Below are 20087 nucleotides of genomic sequence, written 5' to 3' on the forward strand. Positions count from 1 at the left end.
GTGGCTGGTGACTTCAGCCATGTTTGAGGTGGAACTGAGTGATGATTTCTTCACTCTTGTGCCAGGAGTCCTTCCTCTTGGAAGGAAATGGCCCTACCCTGAAAATGGAATAGTGTCAGTGTAGCTCCCAGTTACCTGCACAGCTATTAAAAAGGATGTCAGGGAATGAGTCCAGGCTGAAAACAGGAATCAACATCATCCTGCATCTTGCAGCAAGCCATGTTTGAGGTGGAACTGAGTGATGATTTCTTCACTCTTGTGCCAGGAGTCCTTCCTCTTGGAAGGAAATGGCCCTACCCTGAAAATGGAATAGTGTCAGTGTAGCTCCCAGTTACCTGCACAGCTATTAAAAAGGATGTCAGGGAATGAGTCCAGGCTGAAAACAGGAATCAACATCATCCTGCATCTTGCAGCAAGACTTGATCTGTTGGCTGGCAATGCTGAGGCATTATTGTTACTGTATTAATCCACAGTTTTAAGTTATAAATACTGTTGTTTCTCATTTTTTTTTTGGTTGTAAAAGAAGGTTCTTTTTTTGCCTTTAGTGTGAAAAATGGGAATTTTATCTCCCAGAACTGGTTTCAAAGGCAGTGCTAATGTAGCTCTGCCTCATCTGTGCTAACCTGTGTTCCCTTTCGTTTCCAGATCGTGCTAGATTACAGGAGTGAGCCTGCGCCAGGAAATGATTGTAAAGTTAAATAAGTGAGGTAACTCTGGGATTTTATGCTCCCCCTGAATTAATAGGTTGAAGGAGAAATTTTGTAAGAGGGGTGTAATGGCACAAGAAGCAGCAAGTGGCAATTTAGATGCAGCAAAAGCAACTTTGTGAGTGTGTGCCTATGTGGCTGGGGTTGGGAGGAAATCACAGCAGAACCTACCAGTGGGAGCTGTGGGGTTGTTCGTTAGAAATGTGATAATTAATAGTTTGCAGCCAGCTGTAGGGAGAAGGAGTTCTCTGGTATGAAAATGAGGGTGGACTTGGATGGAGCTGAGCATTAGGTGATTATACTCCTCTGCCTTGCTCCAGGGCAGTTTCTGTGTCTTCTATGGAAAATTCAGATGACAGTTGGGCATTAAGGTTCTGGTTTGCTGTGCTTCAATGCTAAGACTGGCGTGGCATGCCTGTGGGAAAACAGGTGTTCTGGCAGCTTCCACGGCAGCATTTGAATCCAGTCTGGAAGGTCAGCACACTGCAGCTTGGGATTACACCATAGCCTGTCTTTCCTAAATGATTTTTGTGGTAATTGGAAGAGCAGTGTGCTTGAGCAGGTACATCCCTTAAGAGGGACAACATCTGATGCCGGAATAAGTGACGTTTTGAAGTCAAAACCATCGATCCCATCTTAAAGAAAGCAACAAACCAGCCAAAATGAAAGCAGACCGCTTTGTGGGCATCTGATCAAAACTGTCCTACTTTAGCTCCCACTTGTCTGCTGCTGGTATGTGGCAAACAAGCTCGGTGACCTTGAGGCTTGTCTTGCTGCCTGTGCTGGCAGATGCCCTGGCAGATGAGCCCTGCTTCCCCAGGAATGAAAGGATTTCAGTGGGCTGTGCTTCAACCCCCCCCCCCCCCCCCCCCATCCCGGTTGTCCTGCCAGTACAGTCCAGCAAGGGCTGTTTTGCTGCAGAGATTTGGGAAGGTCTGACACAGATGGCAATTAGGTTGGATATATCTGAAATAACCTGACCCGGAACAGCACAACATCCCAGCTGTGTGCTTTCCTACATGTCAGGCTGTTAAATGTTTCTTGTTGTGCTTCACAGGTTCTAAAGAGCTGTGATTTTCAGTAGCCACAGTTAAAAGGAGAAGTCAAGGACATGGCTGCTCTTGGAACAGAGGCAGAAGTACCCCTGAAGTGGGGTACCCTATGGCTTGCTGGGGGTAGGGTTAAGTGCCAGGCAGAAAACATGATGACCAGATCCTCATGAGCGGGGGATTAATACAATTATTTTTTTTTTTTTTAATGTTTTAGTACCCTCTGTCAGAATCAGGCAAAGCCATAATGTACACATTGCTTTAAATTCTCAAGGTACACAGTATGCAAATAGAGGTGCAAATAAAATACCATTTTGGCAGCTCCTTTGCAGTACCAAATGTAAGATTAATTTTTTTTTAAATGTCTCTTAAAGTTTTGGAATTGCCTATGAAATGTGACTTCCTAGAAGAGCCTGTTTTTAAGACCGGGAGGATATGTAGCCTTAGTGTCACTTTATATTGAGTGTTGTTGATGAGTATTTTTTTTGGTTCCCAGCTGTAAAATTTCCATCGTGGTTTCACACCATGAAAATACAATGTTGAATGTTGCAGAGTAAAGCATAGAGATGCTGTCAGATCTCAACAAAATTGTCAGTCCTCGTTGCTCCTCCACAGACTAATCTTTTTAGCTTCTGGTATAATTGGCTCATAACTTAAGGATCAGTCTGAAATACAACTGGAGCTGCTTGTCCTAGGAAGAAAATCCACCATGGAGATCTTTAATTATGTTACCTCTTTCATCTTGATGCATCTGCAGCTTTTAAAATCAAGTCTGTTGAGGCTTTAAAAAAATGTATATAGTGTCCAATTTTATAAAGTAATTTACATAACAAATGCATTATATTTATCTTCCTCCAAAGAGCTTACAGTCCAACTTTAAAAGAGATTTGAAGATGAAGGGAGGGTGGCAGCTCTTGCTGTGGAAGCACATAATATCCTGTAGCTTTTCTCTGTGTGAGGGTATTTAGTACAAGCTCTAAGCCCTTAACATTGTTTACAGGCTGGTCTTTTTTCTGTTGTTTCTGTATCCAGAGATCTGCCCCTTAGGAGAATAGTTTATTTTTAAGCCAAGGAGCTGCATGTAAATGGTCTCTCTGAAAAGGCAGCTATAGAGCTGCTTTTTAAAAGCATCAAGGCTGTGGGGAAACAATAGGCCAGAAGATGACGAGGATTTCTTTTTTCTTGGAGAAAAATTTGATTTGAAGGTGCTTTGTTGAGTGCTTTTGGAGTTCATTGCTTTAGGGAAGGAAATGGAAATAAGGCTCATCGTTGTGTGATCTGCTGAGTGATGCCACCATCTTGGCAGCTCCTTAAGTCACCTTCTTTGTACTCCCACGACTTTTCCCACTGAATCCAGCTGCATTAATTTTTTGTCTTAGGCAAGGTTTGGGAGTGGGATTAGTGGCTGTCATCGTGCTAACTGAGCAGTACAGAGTTTCTTTAAGGAAAAAGGCTGTAGAAGGTTTTGAATGGCTTTGGGAAGAGGATTTCCTGCCTTTCTTGTACATGTCCAGACAGCCAGAGAGGGATGGTGCTGGGCAGGAGGAGAGGCAGAGGTTGACACTGGGAAAAGAGAGGCGTGCAAGGCTCTTCCCCAGCATGGAGAGCTCAGAGCAGCTGCAGGGTGGGAGTGAAGAGAGGCAGCATTTTGCAGTTCTGCCTTGGCCACTAAAGCTGTTTTCTTCTTCAGCCGGTTATTTGAGCAGAGCTTTCTAATGGAGAAAAATCAGGCTCTGGGCTGCCTGAAGACTCCTGGATGCCATCAGCTCTCAGGATGCTCTAGTTCTGCTGTCTTCTGTAGCAGCTCTCTTGGAAAAAAATTCTCTAGGGGCTTACAAGGAAGAGATCTTCAGGTGGCTTTCAGTCTCACTGTAAATGCTGGGAAAAAAATCAGAGTTTTAAAGAGAAATCTCAGCAGCAGATGGTGATGGCATTCGTCCAAGAGAGCTTCCTCCTTCCTCCCTTGGAAAGCTTGGATTTGTCTAGTTCTCAGATGCAGAAGAGCTGTCATTGCCCTGCATGTTCATGTTGGCTGACTTCCTGTAAGTGTAAGGAGAGAAACCAACGCTTCTCCAGGTTGCTGAAATAATTTCCTCCTCTCATTTATTTGCCACACCCCTTTCCTACAGAAATGGGTTCATGGGAGAAGTTTTGTCCGTGCTCCAGATGACTGAGTGCCTTGTGCAGGCTTTACTGCATAGAAAATCCTTTAAAGTGTGGTGAAGAAGTACTTAATTTTAAGCTAGCACACGTCTTCCTTGGATTCCTAACCTGTGGCTGGGATGTGTATAATGAGAGATCCATAATTAAGAATCATTTGGTTTAAGTTAATTACCTTAATAGGCTGTCTTTTAGAATTTATCCCTGGGGAGTTACTGAAGGTATAGCTGAGCTGTTGGCAGATGGAGAGCACCAGCTGCTCTGAGCAGAGGCTTTCTGCAGCTGGTGCTGCGTGGACATGTGGAGCCAACTCCAGGCTGAAGCTGTGTCCCAGCACGGGGAGTTTGGATGCTGGTTTTGGGGCCAGTTGGGATTTAGTGGGGCCAGTGCTCAGGGAAGACTGGTAAGCCCTGAGCCCAGCCTGACTGCAGTGTGCACCAAGCTCTGCAGGCATCGTTCTTGTGTCCCCCTTAGCCTTCTGGTGTGCCAGGCAGTTTAACCTCATTCTTGATGTTCTGCTGGTTCAGTGGCAGCTGTAACAACACCCAATTAAAAAATAAATAAACAGATACTAAAAAATGGAAGGTCTTGAGAGCACTGAGAATGGGCTAGGATGATGTTTCTAAGGAGCTGCAGTAAATTTTTTTGTGTCTAGGAAAGCTTCTTAAACTGATAGACCGAGCTGGTGATTCTCATGCTTTAAAACCTGGAAGGTTTGTGTCCTTGAATATTGAGTTTGGTCTGTGAACTTCACAACCAACTTTAAAATGAACTGATGTTATTCTAATGCGGGAATTCATGTGCCACCAGCTGAATGTCTGCACTGAAGTGGAAGCCTGTGTGAGGAAGCAGCCTGTGATGTGTTCTCAGTGATGTGACAGCAACAGGGCACCCTGCTGTAGTTTTTGGATGCTTTGCTTTCCTGCTGCACCCCCGAGAAGACATCTCTAAAACCTTATCCTATTCTCTCCCCATTTTTACCCTTGTGTAGCCTCAGGATGGGATCCCTGTCTCTAAATACAAGGGTGGGGATGCTTTTAAAAAAAAAAAGTGCAGGCTTCATGTGCAGAAAATAAATAAATTGCATGTTCTGACAGGACCAAATATTTTCCAGAAATATATTCCAGAAATATAAAAGGAGATTTCCCAGCACTAGAGCATGAGGTTTCTGGAACCAATCCCTCCATCAGAGCAGAGATGACAAAGCAGCCAAGTATTTTTAAGAGTGGAAAATTTGTGAAAGGAGAGTCCAGGATTTCAGTGACCACGACAGACAGAAGACTTGGCTGAATAATGTGGGAAGCTTCTTCCCAGTGTGTTCCTTGCATAGGGCTTCCTAGCTTTCCAGCAGAATTTAAGCAGTATTGAAAAGCACAGTGGATGTGGGGAAACTGGTTTTAGTGACCCTGTGCATTAACTGGCCATTTAAATAGGGCAATGTTTACCAATTTCAGTCTCTGGAGGATCTGGGGCAGCAGCAGAAGGGTCTGCTTTGGCTGACAATGCCCAATTTTTACCTGTGTGGCACTGATGGTAATTTGATTTTCTTCTTCTCTAAATATCAGGGCATGATCCTTGTTCAAAGCATTTTTCTGCAGTAATGAATGGATAATACAGGATTTTGATTCAAAGGAAGAGAGAACACTTTGGGGAGGTCTTATTCTGTCATGAATATGGGTATAGCTGACTTGTGGATGTAAATGCCATATTGGAGATGGCTTTAATGTGGCATTAGGTGGGCCTGTGTACAGGTTTTTACATTTAGGGTGTTGGGAAGAGCTGGTGAGTGAAGCAAGAGGACGCTTGGTGCGTTTTGTTTGCTTCCCTGATGCCCACCATGCAGAAGCAGAGTGTCCATCTCCCTGTTGGACTGCTGGTGGTGTGTGACTCCTGTTTGCCAGCAGGGGAAGCTTCAGCAGCTCACTTGCTGTTGCTGCACTCCTCCACCACAGGGCCCTTTTCTTTTTTGGGCACAGAAACCCTGAATTTGTCCAGCCTTTCCCTGCACTTACACTCTGCAGTCTTGGACTCCTCCTCCCATGAAGGTGCTCCTCCTGGACTGCTGTCCCTGGCGATATGGTTCTCCTGGCATTACATGATGAAGCCCAGGCAGCCAAGGTTCCTCTCTTGAGAAGGAACTTCACTGTTTATTTTTTTGTGAAGTGTTTTAGGAAGGTTTTCATGAGGGAGTCTTGAAATAAGAGACATGCTAGACTTTTCTCTGAGCACTTTGTGGACTTCCCATACTGAAATGCTGATCAAGTTTACAATCCTGATTTCTGAAGTACAGGAAGAGAATTGTCATGAAAATCAGTCCTTGGATTGCTCCTGCTTTCTTTCTCCCTTGGGCTGTGATTCCAGTTTATCTCATTCATGAGCAGTTATTTTTAAGTCTGTTCTTGTTTGAAGTACATGCATTAGAAACAGAGAGTGATTGGGATTTGGATGCGCCTCCTAAAATAGTTTGCATCTTCTTTCAAGTTTTCTTTTGGTAATGGTTGGAATTGGCCTCTATATAAATACATAAAAATAACTCAGTGATTTAAAGATAAGGTGGGTAGCTGATGGCTTGAGCAGCTCCTGGGAATGCTCTAAAAGAGTCCCTCTGCCTTTTACAGTGACCAAGTTATCCCTCCAAGGAGAGAACACAGCTTCTTCAGGCATGCGCTCACCTGTCACATGGCTTTTCAGAGATCTTTTCTTTGGGAGTCAGTCCCTCTCCTGGTCCTGGGTTGTTTTCTGTGCTGTTCAGCTTTCTTCAGTGCTGCCTCTGTGTGTTGGGGTGTTGCTCTCTGACTGCTGGGTGCTCCTGCAGCTTGGGTGGCCATGCCTTGATCTGCACCTCCTGTGCTGCCAGAAGGGGGTGACAGGAACATGCTGTCACCTGGGCTGTTCTGTGCTGTGGGGGGGGCTGCTGCTTCCCTGAGCTTAGCTGGGGGGCTCCCAGCTTTCAGATGATGGTAGGGATGAGGGCTTCTTTGTATCACACACTTAGCTGACTGCACATTAACCCGAGTTCTTTCTATTTAGATTCACTGGCAGAAATATCAGTAAGGCATGATCCTTGGGCTGGAGCAGCTCTGCTCTGGAGACAGGCTGGGAGAGTTGGGGTGTTCAGCCTGGAGAAGAGAAGGCTCCAGGGAGACCTTAGAGCACCTTCCAGTGCCTGAAGGGGCTGCAGGGAAAGCTGGGGAGGGGCTTGGGATAAAGGCAGGGAGTGAGAGGAAGAGGAGGGATGATTTTAACCTGAAAGAAAGGAGATTTAGGTTAGACATTGGGAAGAAATTCTTTGCTGTGAGGGTGGTGAGACCCTGTCCCAGTTTGCCCAGAGAAGCTGTGGCTGCCCCGTCCCTGGCAGTGTTGAAGGGCAGGTTGGATGGGGCTTGGAGCAACCTGGGCTGGTGGGAGGTGTCCCTGCCCATGCAGGGGTGTTGGAACTAGGTGATCTTGAAGGTCCCTTCCAACCCAAACCATTCTATGATTCTCTGATTCTAGGGTATTTTGCCAAAATAACAGTAGCATGTTATCCTGCCTTTGACATGTAAGAATTTTACTAAAAATTCCTTCTTTCCAGGAAGACTTCCTTTAAAGGTCTGTGCTACATTCAGGTTTATTTTCTAAATGTGCCTTTTTTTTTTTCCTTTTGAAAAAACCATAAGCATCTAATCCTGCTACCATGAGCTGTAACATGTGGCTACATTTTTCTCTTTGCTCTTCAGCCCGTGTATCTCGTTAGCTCCAGCCCATCCTTTAGCTCATTATTAGTAATATTAATCTGTTCCAGTTCTCGGCTCTAATCGCAGATTCCATCTGATCAGGGTTTTCTCTTGATCTTTTCCCAGAAGCTCATTATCTAATACAGCTGTAAATGTTGCCAGGCCTGACACTAATGCATATTTTGTACCATAGGGGAATTTGACTAATAAAATAATCCAATTAGACATTTGTTTTTGTCTCCCTGGGGCATCTTAGATTACTCGTCTACCTCAGTTATGTGCTGCAATTAGTTAACGTTTGTACATCCCTTTGATGTAAAAGCTCTGGTATTATCCTTGGCTCTGGCTCTGCATCAGGACTTTATAAAAAGGGAATAACTGGGGATTTAAATGGCAGCAGAACCCAGCGGGTGTACGGGTACTGTCAGACTCGTGCTGTGTGTGTCTTCAGTGCTGCCTGGTGGTGGTGCTGGAAGTGCTGTGAGGATTGCACATCAGGTGTTGGGAGCTCCTGAACACGAGGTATCTCAAAACAGGAGTTAAGTTCATGGACAGGGGAGTTTCAGCCCTGTTTGTCAAAGACAGACCAGGCTGATTTTTTTAGGTTTTCCACGAACAGATCAAGGGGTCCTACATTTGGGAATCCCTAGAAAATGGCGCGGATTAATTCAGCTCATAACTGGTGACATGACATCACCACCTCCTTTTTCTTTTCTTCTCCCTTCTGTAGTTTTCCCTTGGTTTGGCTTGGATATTGGAGGGACCTTGGTCAAGCTGGTGTATTTCGAACCAAAGGACATCACGGCCGAAGAGGAGGAGGAGGAAGTGGAAAACCTGAAGAGCATCCGCAAATACCTGACGTCAAACGTAGCCTACGGGTCTACGGGCATTCGGGATGTGCACCTGGAGCTGAAGGACCTTACCCTGTGTGGACGTAAAGGCAATCTGCACTTTATCCGCTTCCCTACCCATGACATGCCTGCTTTTATCCAAATGGGAAGCGAAAAGCACTTCTCGAGCCTCCATACTACCTTATGTGCCACGGGAGGTGGAGCGTACAAATTTGAGCAGGACTTTCTCACAGTATGCATTTTTGGCTTCTATTCCATTGGGATCTGGTGGTGACCTTTCTTGTTAAGGCTTCAAACTAGAAAACTTGTCTCTGCAGACTCTAAAGCTCCTCTAAATCTTAGCTTTGGAAGAGTGTATCTAACTCAGACTTGGGTCAGGAAACAGCACGTGGAATCAAGTTCTCCTCTCCAGATGGGGATACTTTCTTTCCTGAAAGTGCCTGTAACCTTCCTCTAACTCTAAAATTATTCCCTAACTTCAATGCCTTGTACTCTTACGAGATTTCCTCTGTATTCCTAATGTCTGATTAAGCTGATCTCAGTCTTTGTTGGGTTTTTTTTGTTCCCTCATTGCTGCCTTTAACATGCTTAATATTTGTGTGATTGTTCCTTTGCTGCTGTGGTTTCATTCCATGTGAGGGAGCTGACTGAGGGTGAGTCAGGTTTGGTGGTGAATTAGCTGACAGGAGCTTGGTAGCTGGGGCTTGTCATCATCATGTGGCTTCATTCTAAGTGTGATTCTTGTCCACAGGTGAAAAATGTGTGTGATAAATACTTTGTTTAACCAGGGCTTGAAAAAATGCACCAAATGAAGGGGCTTTTTGTGCAGTCAGAGCAGTGACATGAGGGGAAAGAAATTTCATAACTTCCTGTTTTCTGAGTGGTTTTTTGGTTGGAAGCTTTTTATTTTGATTTTTTTGTCTGGCAGTTAAGTCATAGGATCATAGAATGGTGAAGGTTGGAAGGGACTTTAAACATCATCAGGTTCCTACCCCCCTGCACGGGCAGGGACACCTCCCACTAGATCAGGTTGCTCAGCCCTATCCAACCTGACCTTCAGCACATGCAGGGAGGGAGCTTCCACAACTTCTCTGGGCAACCTGGGCCTTCATTAATGAAGATATTAAACAACACTGATCCCAGAACGGACACCTAAGGGAAGGCCCATGGAAGTTACTGGGATTCTTCTGGCATCCATCTGTGGATCTAGTTGTTCATTTCCCCCCATCTTCCATGTTGCACACTTTAGGGCCAGGGTGGGTAGTCCGTGTGCCTGGGGAAAGACAGAGCCCTCCTGTGACCTGTCCTTCTCTCAGTCACCACAGGGAGCAATGCGGACAGCTGAATTCAGCAGGCAGGGAATGCATTTTTCTAGCCCTGAGCATAAACACTTCAGATCCTGAGCTACTTCTTCAGTGTTTCTTTTTTCTTTCTCCCCTCCCCAGATGGGTGACCTTCAGCTTTGTAAGCTGGATGAACTCGATTGCCTTATTAAAGGAGTTCTGTACATTGATTCAGTTGGATTCAATGGACATTCAGAGTGCTACTATTTTGAAAACCCAACGGATGCTGAAAGATGTCAGAAGCTCCCATTCAACTTGGAGAACCCATATCCTCTCCTCTTGGTGAACATTGGCTCAGGGGTCAGCATTTTGGCTGTGTATTCAAAAGAAAACTATAAACGGGTAACAGGCACCAGGTGAGTGCTTGAGGCGGGGAAACTGGGTTTTATTTTAGAGCCTGGAATGCATTTTTGAATCGTAAATGACATTGTCAGGAACAAGCTGCAATAAAGGTGGCGAGTTGAGGACTGAGCTCCTGCTTTTACTGCAGTCCCACATCTCTACCAACAAAGATCCCTCCTGGAAGAGAGAAGCTGCTCTTCATGATTGTGGTGTGTTGGTTTTTTTTTCTTGCTGCAACCAGTCTCTGTAATTCCTACAGCAGGGCAACTGGGAAAAAAACAGCTTCTGTACTGCTTTATTTACCATCACAGGATCCCATCGTTTGGGATTATCCCAAATAGACTCATGATGTTCATGTTAACCACCATTAACTGTGATGCTGTGATCCTAGCAGAAGAGATTTGCATACTGACTTCCAGAAGTGACCTGTCATCTTATTTTGGTGGAAGGGATGCTGGCATGGCAGGAATTGCCCAGACAGTTGCTGGGTTGCAGCAGCTGCCCCATCTTGGAAGATGTGGCTCTTGTTACCAAGCAAAGCCTGTGGCTTTCAGCTCTCCTGGGTTTCCTGAAAGTTACCAATAACAATCAAAAGCCTCCCACTGTACAGTTCTTCCTCTTATTACATGCCATTATGGGGCTGAGTGCACAGTAAAGTGAACAGGACATAGTTTTTTGTCCCCTAAGTTTGGAGTAGCTGTGTCCAAATACTCCAGTTATCCAACAGGACTAATATTTATTGTAAGATTTGCTTCTACCAAGTGCTGGGAAGAAGGTGCATCTTGTAAAATAAGAACCTGAATTTCTCCTTGAGAAGCATGCTCTCTAGAAGGCTGTGGGATTCCTTCCAAGCTGTAAATGGCAGATTTTAAAGAAAAGTGCTGCTCTTCCAAGGTGGTTCTCCCTGGAAAGAGAAGAAGCTGAAGGAATGGGGTACCCTGAGCTACCTCAGACATGTAGCTGAGGAACCTGAGCTTTCAGTGGAACGAGCTGCTTTCTTTCCCTGTCTCTAGAAGCAAGGTGGGTGACATTCATTTTGGTTTGTGTTACAGCCTCGGAGGGGGAACCTTTTTTGGTCTCTGCTGCCTTCTTACTGGTTGCTCCACCTTCGAAGAGGCCCTAGAGATGGCATCCCATGGAGACAGCACCAAAGTGGACAAACTAGTGCGGGACATTTATGGAGGAGACTACGAGCGATTCGGGTTGCCAGGCTGGGCTGTAGCATCCAGGTAATGACCTGACTCCTTTTTATTTTCACTGGAGGTTCTGCAAGGATGAAAAACTGGATTTACCTGGCTTTTAGGAGAGCAGCTGTTCCTCCTGCTGCTCACAGAATCAGAGGATGTTAGGGATTGGAAGGGACCTCTGGAGGTCATAGAGTCCAACCCCCCTGTCAGAGCAGGACCAAATCTAGGGGAGATCACTCAGAAATGCATCCAGATGGATCTTGAAAGTCTCCAGAGAAGGAGACTCCACAGCCTCTTTGGGTAGCCTGTTCCAGTGCTCTGTAACCCTCACAGGAAAGAAGTTCTTTCTCTTGTTGAGGTGGAACTTCCTGTGCTCTAGTTGCAATCCGTTGCCCCTCATCCTATCACAGGGCACAAGTGAAAAGAGGTTGTCCCTTTCTGCTTGATGCCCTTATGTATTTATATATATCAGTTAGATCCCCTCTCAGTCTTCTCCTCTCCAGACTAAATAGCCCCAGGTCTCTCAGCCTTTCCTCATAAGGCAGGTGTTCCAGTCCCTTCATCATCCTTGTAGCCTCCATTGGACTCTCTCAAGTAAATCCCTGTCACTCTTGAAATGGGGAGCCCAGAATTGGGCACGATACTTCAAGTGGTGTCTCACTAGGGCAGAGTAGAGGAGAACCTCCCTTGACCTGCTAGAGACACTCTTCCTAATGCCCCCGTGTTCTGTGTTACCAAGTTTAAATTATTGATAGCAGAGCTTCTTCAAGTAAGCAATTAATCACATAATAGTTTGGGTTGGGAGGGACCTTAAAGCTCATCTAGTCCAACCCCCCTGCAGTGAGTAGGGCCATCTTCATCTAGATCAGGTTGCTTCAAGATTAATCACTTTGGATAAATGAACAGTTCCCATTTTCTCCTGGAATTCTGATGCAGATACACCTTTAACCCACAAACTGTCTTGACAGCTTTGGAAACATGATGAGCAAGGAGAAGAGGGAATCTGTCAGCAAAGAGGACCTGGCAAAGGCTACTTTAATAACCATCACTAACAACATTGGCTCCATAGCACGGATGTGTGCACTTAATGAGGTATTGAGGGCAAATCTGTTTGACTGCTGCCTGTCTGAACCACCCCTTGTGTGCTGCCATCAGCCAGTTTCTCCTTCCCTGCATGCACTTGTGTAGCTGCATGTTCCTGCTTGTCTTTTTGCGCGTTCAGGAAGTTGTAATCCACCCATTTGGGATTCTGGAGTACATTAGGTCCTTATTTGTCAGTGTAGTTTTCAGCCAGATGGTTGTGCTGTATGAACTGAAGAGCTGTGAGTGAATTAGGGGCTGGTTGTTGGTCTCAGCAGCCCTCTGGTCAGGAGCTGTGGTTTGAGGAGCAGGAGGTATGAGATCCTTCCACAGCCACTCCTGGATCTTTGTGCTTTCAGCTTCTTTACAGTGCTGCCTTGTTGCATTCATGTCAAGCAGCATTGTACAGGGCTATGAGAGAACAGAGACATGCTCTGCACTCCTGAGCCTGTTCCTGTGGGACCAGCAAATGGGATGAAGCTCCCTCCTGACTCCTGGTTACTGCTGGAGCTAGTCAAGACCTTCTTAACAGTCTTGCCCACAGTGGATCTGCTGGGTCCTCACTCCAGTACACAGCTGAAGGCAAAGAGGATGATGAATACTTAGGGGAAAGTGGTAGTGAATGTGGGGAAGGAAGGAGGTTCCTTAGAAAGCTGTGAGTGAAGGGGCAGACAGGACTTGATCCTGATTCCTCAATTAGAGGAGGAACTGAAAATTATTTCCTTTTTGGAGAACAAGCAAGCTTCAGAGTTCATCACTTGGCTCAGGAGAGCTGTCCTGGGCTTGAAAAGTTTGCCTGGAAGTCTGATTTAAATGCAAAATATCACTACTTCATCAGTCTTCCTTTCAGAGTTTTCTTGGTTATGGGTTTCTAATGGGTTTGTTTGTTTGTTTTTCTGATTAACAGTGGAGACCAGACAAATTTTTTTTTAATGATAAGTCAAAGGCCAGAGTTGGGGGAAGAGAGAGGAGATGGCACTTGATGATCAGCATTTCTAGCCAATATAAGGGTCTCATGGCCAAAAATAATTCTTTCTATTCAAATTCCTAGGCTAGAAAAGCTATAGTGAGACCTGTGGATTTCTGAGTAGTGTGAAAGAGCCTGAAAAAGAGCCTGTCTCAACATGACCTGCCTGGAACTGCTTTCTGACAGAGCTGGGGATGTTCTGCAGCTCCTGCCTGACACTTTCAGCAGCCACTTAAGTCATAGAATCACAGAATAATTTAGATTGGAAAGAACTTTTCAAATCATCAAGTCCAACCCTTAATCCAGCACTGCTAAGGCCACCACTGCCCCATGTCCCTCAGCACCACATCTACAGGACTTTGAAATCCCTCCAGGGATGGGGACTCCACCTCTGACCTGGGCAACCTGGGCCAGGGCCTGACAGCCTTTTTGGGGAAGAAATTGTTCCTAATATCCAATCTAAACCTCCCCTGGCACAACTTGAGGCCATTTCCTCTTGTCCCATCCCTTGTTCCTGGGGAGCAGAGCCCGACCTCCCTCGCTCCAACCTCCTCTCAGCAGCTGCAGAGCCAGCAGGTCTCCCCTCAGCTCCTTTGCTCCAGGCTGGACACCCCCAGCTCCCTCAGCTGCTCCTGCTCACACTTGTGCTCCAGCCCCTTCCCCAGCTGCCTTGCCCTTCTCTGGACACGCTCCAGCCCCTCAATGTCCTTCTTATGGAGAGGTGCTCAGACCTGACCCCAGGATTTAAGGTGGGGCCTCGCCAGTGCCCAGCACAGTTCTTTTTTTTTTTTGTCTTTCAGTTCTGACCATCTCACTGCACCTCCCCTTGCTCTCTGAATACCCTCTTGCTGCTGCCAGACACCAAGCAGACTCGCTGTCATCCCTTGATTGCAGATCAGCTCTTTTGGGTCCAGTTTTTAAATTCTAAGCTCAGGAAGCTGCACATGGAACTCTTGCCCCTCCAGCTCCCAGGGCAGTTCCTCTCCTCAGCTGCCAGCAGCTATTTGGGGTGATGCAGTTTCCCTGGCTCAGATTGCTTTGGTTTCCATGGGTGATTTCCCTCTGCTTTCAGCTCTTTTTTTCATCAAGTCTCACTAGAACATGGATGGGAAAAGCTGCATCTGGCCTTTATAAAGACATTATCAGTGTTACATTTTTCTTCTTCCTCTAAGGTGGGGTTTTTATCATTGCAAACAGAAAATGGAATCCAGCCTTTAATGTTCCTTTGGGTTTTGTTTTCCCTTAATCCTTGCAGAACATCAATCGAGTGGTGTTTGTTGGCAATTTCCTTCGGATCAACACAATCTCCATGAGGCTTCTGGCATATGCTTTGGACTACTGGTCAAAGGGACAGTTAAAAGCACTTTTCTTGGAACATGAGGTGAAATTTTCAATCTATTTTGTCTCCTGTCAGAATTCAAATCCTTAGTGGAACAGCTGTGTGGGTTCTGCAGTGGTGGGTGATCCACACTCCAGCAGGTTCTCACTTGGTTAATGTAGTGCCCAGTGTAGGATCAGAAACCTGTGTATATTATTCATTAATTAACACCAGAACTGTTTATCACCAAGCTCTTCTTGCTTGTGAACTTTATTTTTAAGACTTTTGACAGTCTAGATGAATCCTGTGGAGCTTTGCTTTCCTGTGAAGCAATTCCAGTTAGAATCTGTTCTGGAATGTACTCATTATTTCTTCCCAGCATCTTTTTACAAGCTGTTAATATCACACCATATGTGTGATGTTCTTGTGTCAGTTGTGTGCATTTACTTGAATTTTTAATAGATATTAGTACATGTTTTAATAGATACTCCTGTCTGCTCTTCAGGGTTACTTTGGTGCAGTTGGGGCTCTCCTGGAACTCCTGGATTCCCCCTGACTCCGGGCATATTCTGGATGTTGGACCTATGAAGTCAGGGAGCTTCCTGGGTCACTGAGCTCACGTTTCACTTCAGAGCATCTGTTCATGGACTGTTAACTAATTGTGGGTGACCTAATGAGCAGAGGAGAGGACTGTTGCATTTCTGTCTGTAGAGTTGAAACCCATCCTCGGTCTCCAGACAGGTCTGTTCCATAGGAGTAGGTATGGAAACCAAAGGTGTGTCTGCAACAGCCGTGGGGCATTCAGTTGCTGAACAGCCCTTGCTATGTAGTCTTCATGGTGGTGACACCACAGGAGATGTGCACTCTGTTCCCTTCAGCAAGATTCCTTGGGGTGCTCAAGGTCCCTCCCTGTTCACAGCAGGTGGAGTTCAGCTGCAGTGCTTTATGTTCTGCAGGTGGCAGGTGTTGTGTTGGGAATTGTCTGTGGAGGGGGGACAGGACAACAGCGCAGCCCTGCTGTGTAGCACCCTCCAGACCACTCTTCTCCCTGGGGACCCCTCCCGTGGCCTGTTGCACACTCCTGTGCTCTCAGCAAGGCTTTGTTCCTGTTACCACAGTTCTTTGTCTCTGTGTAGAGGTGATGAGGGGCAGCAGATCTGAGCCTTGGGGTCCCTCAGCCTGCTCAGCTCCGTTCCCATCTCAGCCCCTCACAGCCACCTCCTGGTGCCCTGGCTCTGCCAGCCTCTGGCCTGCAGATCTGCTGAAGGCAAATTAGAAGATCAAATGGTGGGGCTTTGCTTTGTTTGGTTTGGTTTGTTTGGGTTTATTTCTCCATGTTGTAAATCTTTGACTGCATCTGACTACACCAAAGATACTGCTTTTCCTTTCAGCCACACGCCCGGGATCTGCTCTGTCATGTTCCGTTTCGTGTTTAGTAGTAGTAGTTTATGGGGGAAACCTCTCGTTCCCACGTGCATGCTGCATCCTCCTCTGCTTTCTCCATGCCTGTGTTCCAAAATGCAGCCCCCAGACTGGGTTGCTGCAGCTGAGGCCCCTGAAGCTCCGGGGCTGTGGGTTTGGGAATGGTTTGGCTGGTCCCTGAATAAAGGGTCTCTCAGAGCAGCCGAGGGGTCGCTCGGGGACGGTTCAAGCAAGACGAGCAGCCTGTGTATGGTTTGTGACCCCACCTGCATCCCATGTCTCTGCTTTCCCTGCTCTGCCCAGAAATTCCTCTTCCCAGGCTCAGACCTTGTGCTGGGACATGGGCAGGGGTGGTTGGGAGCAGGCAGTGGGTGTTCCCCGTGCTGTGCTTCCCACGGCTGTTACTTCAGGCTGGTTACTACATCTCACGTGGGGGTTTATCCCAGGACAGGGGGTGGCTGCCATCCCAGCTCCCACACAGCTCAACTCCAGGTTTCTGTCCAGATCAGCTGGTTTCCAGCTCTGGGCAGGATACAGATGTGCTGGTGGATCCCCATGCCCCACAGCCCGTGTCCTGTGTGGAGTGGCCACAGCAGCAGCACAGCAAACCATGGCCACTGCTCACTGCTGCAGCTCCAGATCCAGGCTCTCCAAGGCTGATTTCTTCCCTTTTCAGCTCTAAAAGAGGCAATGCTGAATTCAGAAGACGTGCTTCTTCCTAGACCAGAGCCTCTGTAATATTTCCCTGTCAGCTTGGCTGGGTGAGCTGTGGACACTGCATAAAGCCCAGGCACACCCTGAACTTCAGGTGACTGTGGGCCTGGAACTTCCTAAATACATCCCATTCTTTGACAACAATAATCAAAAAGAGTAGTGTTGATGTGAAAGGTGACCTTTCCTGTGTGCTGTCTGCAGGAGGGAATCCTGGTGCTTTTCCTGCAGAACAGCACAGCTCTCAGTTGTATCCTGCTCTGCGTCCACTGGAACATGGCACTTCAGAGGTCTGGGGTTTCAGCAGGGAACAGTTTGGGTTGAAAGGGACCCTTCAAAGGTCACCTAGTCCAACCCCCTGCCATGGTCAGGGAAATTTTAAACTATACCTGTCAGACCTGGCCTTGAACACTTCAAGGATCAGGCAGCCACAGCTTCCCTGGGCAACCTGGGCCAGGGTCTCACCACCCTCACAGCAAAGAATTTCTTCCTTGTATTTCATCTAAATCTCCTTTCTTTCAGGTTAAATCCTTCCCCCCCTCTTCCTCTCACTCCCTGCCCTTTTCCCAAGTCCCTCCTCAGCTTTCCTGGAGCCCCTTCAGGCACTGGAAGGTGCTCTAAGGTCTCCCTGGAGCCTTCTCTTCTCCAGGCTGAACACCCCAACTCTCCCAGCCTGTCTCCAGAGCAGAGCTGCTCCAGCTCTTGGATCATCTTCATGGCCTCCTCTGGACTCTCCAGGAGCTTTGAGTCCTGCTCCAGTCTTTGGTATCATACTCGAGTGCTGCTGTGCCCTGGTCAGGTTTATTTAGTCCCAGGGCTTTTATACAGGTGTGGGGAGGTGTAGAACCCTCCCCTGGCTCCTTGCAGTGCACACAGGGAGGGTGATTTGTTACTAATGCAGTCACCCTTGGGAGCTGAAGGCCAAGGGAAGGAGGAATCCACCTGGAAATGGTTTGGACAGGCAGAGGGAAGCTGTGGAGAGCTGAGGAACCTCTTCAGGGCTGAGGAACCCTTGCAGCTCCCCTGCAGCCTGGTCTGCACCAATCCCTGCCCTCGGGCACTGGGGTGGGTGCCAGGCTGCCACCCCTGGGAGCACAATCCCATGGGATTCCCACTCTTTTGCACACTTGTGTCTGAGACTCCTTTTCTCTGTGGATTTTGAGTAGATCCCATGTGGTCTGATGTCTGACACCAGAATCCCTGATGTATTATTGGCCTGCTTGATTTGTTTGTTTGTTTTATTGTTTTTCTTCTCATAATAAAATTCTACAGTTATTTTTACATTCTTGAAGCTTCTGTTTGCTTCTTGTCTCATGCTCGAGCTGCAGAGCCAAGGGGTGAGCCCTGATCTGAACAGGCCAGAGAAACGGGTGTAAACTAGTTGACTTTAGGAGCTTATTAAAAATAACTTGGTTATTCTTTGTTCCCTGCACGTCCTGGGCTCTGGAAATCAGCTGCATTTCGAAGTATGTTCATTCATGGAGGAGAAAAAAATTGTTTCCAGCATCACTCTGGGGCAAATGACAGCATTTTAGGGGTTGATGAAAGACTCCTTTGGTGGTAGGAGATGGTGGGGGCTTTGGAGGCCCTCAATGGGCTGGATCAGAGGGGGAAGCAGGAACTGTGGGGTGGGAATAAGGAAAATAACTGTGTTTTGTACGTTTTGGTGCTAGATCCAGGCTGGCTTGGCCAGCCCCTCTGCTGCTTTGTCCCACCAGTGGGAATCTTCCCCCAGCCAGCTCTTCATGGCCGTGCCCTGGCGCTTGTAGAAGATGACTTGGAAGGCAACAAGAAGCTCAGTCCTGGTGTTTCCTCCAGAAGGTGAAGCAGAACATCTCCAGGTGGGACCTGCCCCCGGCACCCAGCTCTGGGGGTGCAGCCAAGCACTAGAGGGCAGCAGCTTTCCGCGCTGGGTGGGACAGAGGGACACGGGACAGGGGACAGACAGCAGGACAAGGCAAAGTTCCTGCACGCCAGCTTTCTGCAGGGATCGCAACCTGGATTTGTCCTTCGCCGAACAAGCCAAACGGGAACAGGCAGCCGTGGGGTGGAGAGAGACCCGGGAGGAGGAAAAGGGGCTTTTCCAGCCTGGCCGCGGGAAATCCCGAGGGGCTGAGGTTGGGATCCCGCCCCCGTTGCTGGTGGGAGGTTGGTGTTGGCGCAGCCCCCGCTGCCTGTCCCGGGAGCCCTGGGCTGGGAATGTTGTTTGGAGGAGAAACATCATCTTCCCGAGGCCAGGCCGTGCCTGGGACCTGCAAAATCCCCCTGGGATGGGGATTTCCAGGGCGCGTCCGGGTGATTTCCCCAGTCGGCACCGTCTGGGAGTAAAGCTCCTCTCCAGGACAGGGAAACCAGGATAGGGAATCCAAGACAGGGAATGCTGCTACGGACCCTCCCTCCCCAAGATACCCATTTTTCCAGGTTCCCCCCACCTAGACCAGGGATCAGAGCCCCCCTTGGGGACATCCCTGAGGTGACCCAGGGCTGGTTAATGCGGGATATTCCCCTTTTCCCACCTCCAGGGTCTCCCAGGTGCAAACACACCCCCTCTTCCAAAAAAAAAAAAAAACCCACAACAAACCACCCGCTTTTATTTACATTTCAAGTCAAATCAACACGCGAACCGGTTGGTTGTTGCATTTTTTTTTTTTTCCTCGTTTTTCCTTAAGAATAGTGTGATTAGCAAAAAAAGACACATTATTAGAATTCCAAAATAGCAATTAAATATACAAAAATAGAGCTTACAAAAAAAAAATAAATCCAAAAAAGGGAAACAAAAAAAAAACAACCCACCCCAAAATAAACACCCCCTCCCCCCCCCCAGCGAACTGTTGTTGTTTTACAAAACGTTCTGCTGCAGAATTTGTAGTGTAACAAACACGTCTATGAGGCTCCACGCTCCATAAACAGGGAATCGCGCGGTATTTACAAGGACAGAGACAGAGAGAGAGAGAGGAGGGGAATGACACACCCGGAGCCTGCACCCTGGGGAGGGGCTGGGAAAAACTGCTGCCCTGGGACACCCTCCTTCCGGAGGGAAAGAAAAAGGGAGTCAAAGAGTTTCACAGCCCCAAGTTGGGGGGTGTTCGTTCCGGTGCCTGGATTTGGTGGGAGAGGCAGTTTGGGTGCTGGGGGGGCTGGCAAAGCCAAATGCTGCTGGCTCAGGTATTGCCCCCCCGAACCTGCCCATAAACCTCCCCCCCCCCGACCCAGGCTGGAACCCCGCGGCCAGGA

At 47.4% G+C, this 20087-nt stretch overlaps 1 protein-coding gene across 1 annotated transcript in view; it reads left to right on the forward strand.

Annotated features, from left to right (window-relative positions):
• The window catches only part of PANK2 (pantothenate kinase 2), a 21433-nt gene extending 6157 nt beyond the window's left edge, over window positions 1-15276 (forward strand). The window contains exons 2-7 of the mRNA XM_009994715.1: window positions 8363-8715; window positions 9929-10182; window positions 11221-11397; window positions 12324-12447; window positions 14658-14783; window positions 15226-15276. Coding sequence (XP_009993017.1) covers window positions 8363-8715; window positions 9929-10182; window positions 11221-11397; window positions 12324-12447; window positions 14658-14783; window positions 15226-15276 — 1085 coding nt within the window. The remainder of the gene's footprint in view (window positions 1-8362; window positions 8716-9928; window positions 10183-11220; window positions 11398-12323; window positions 12448-14657; window positions 14784-15225) is intronic.
• Window positions 15277-20087: the final 4811 nt, after the last annotated feature.

The sequence above is a fragment of the Chaetura pelagica genome, unplaced genomic scaffold (genome assembly GCF_000747805.2).
Source record: "Chaetura pelagica isolate M959 unplaced genomic scaffold, ChaPel_1.0 scaffold133, whole genome shotgun sequence".
NCBI lineage: Eukaryota > Metazoa > Chordata > Aves > Apodiformes > Apodidae > Chaetura > Chaetura pelagica.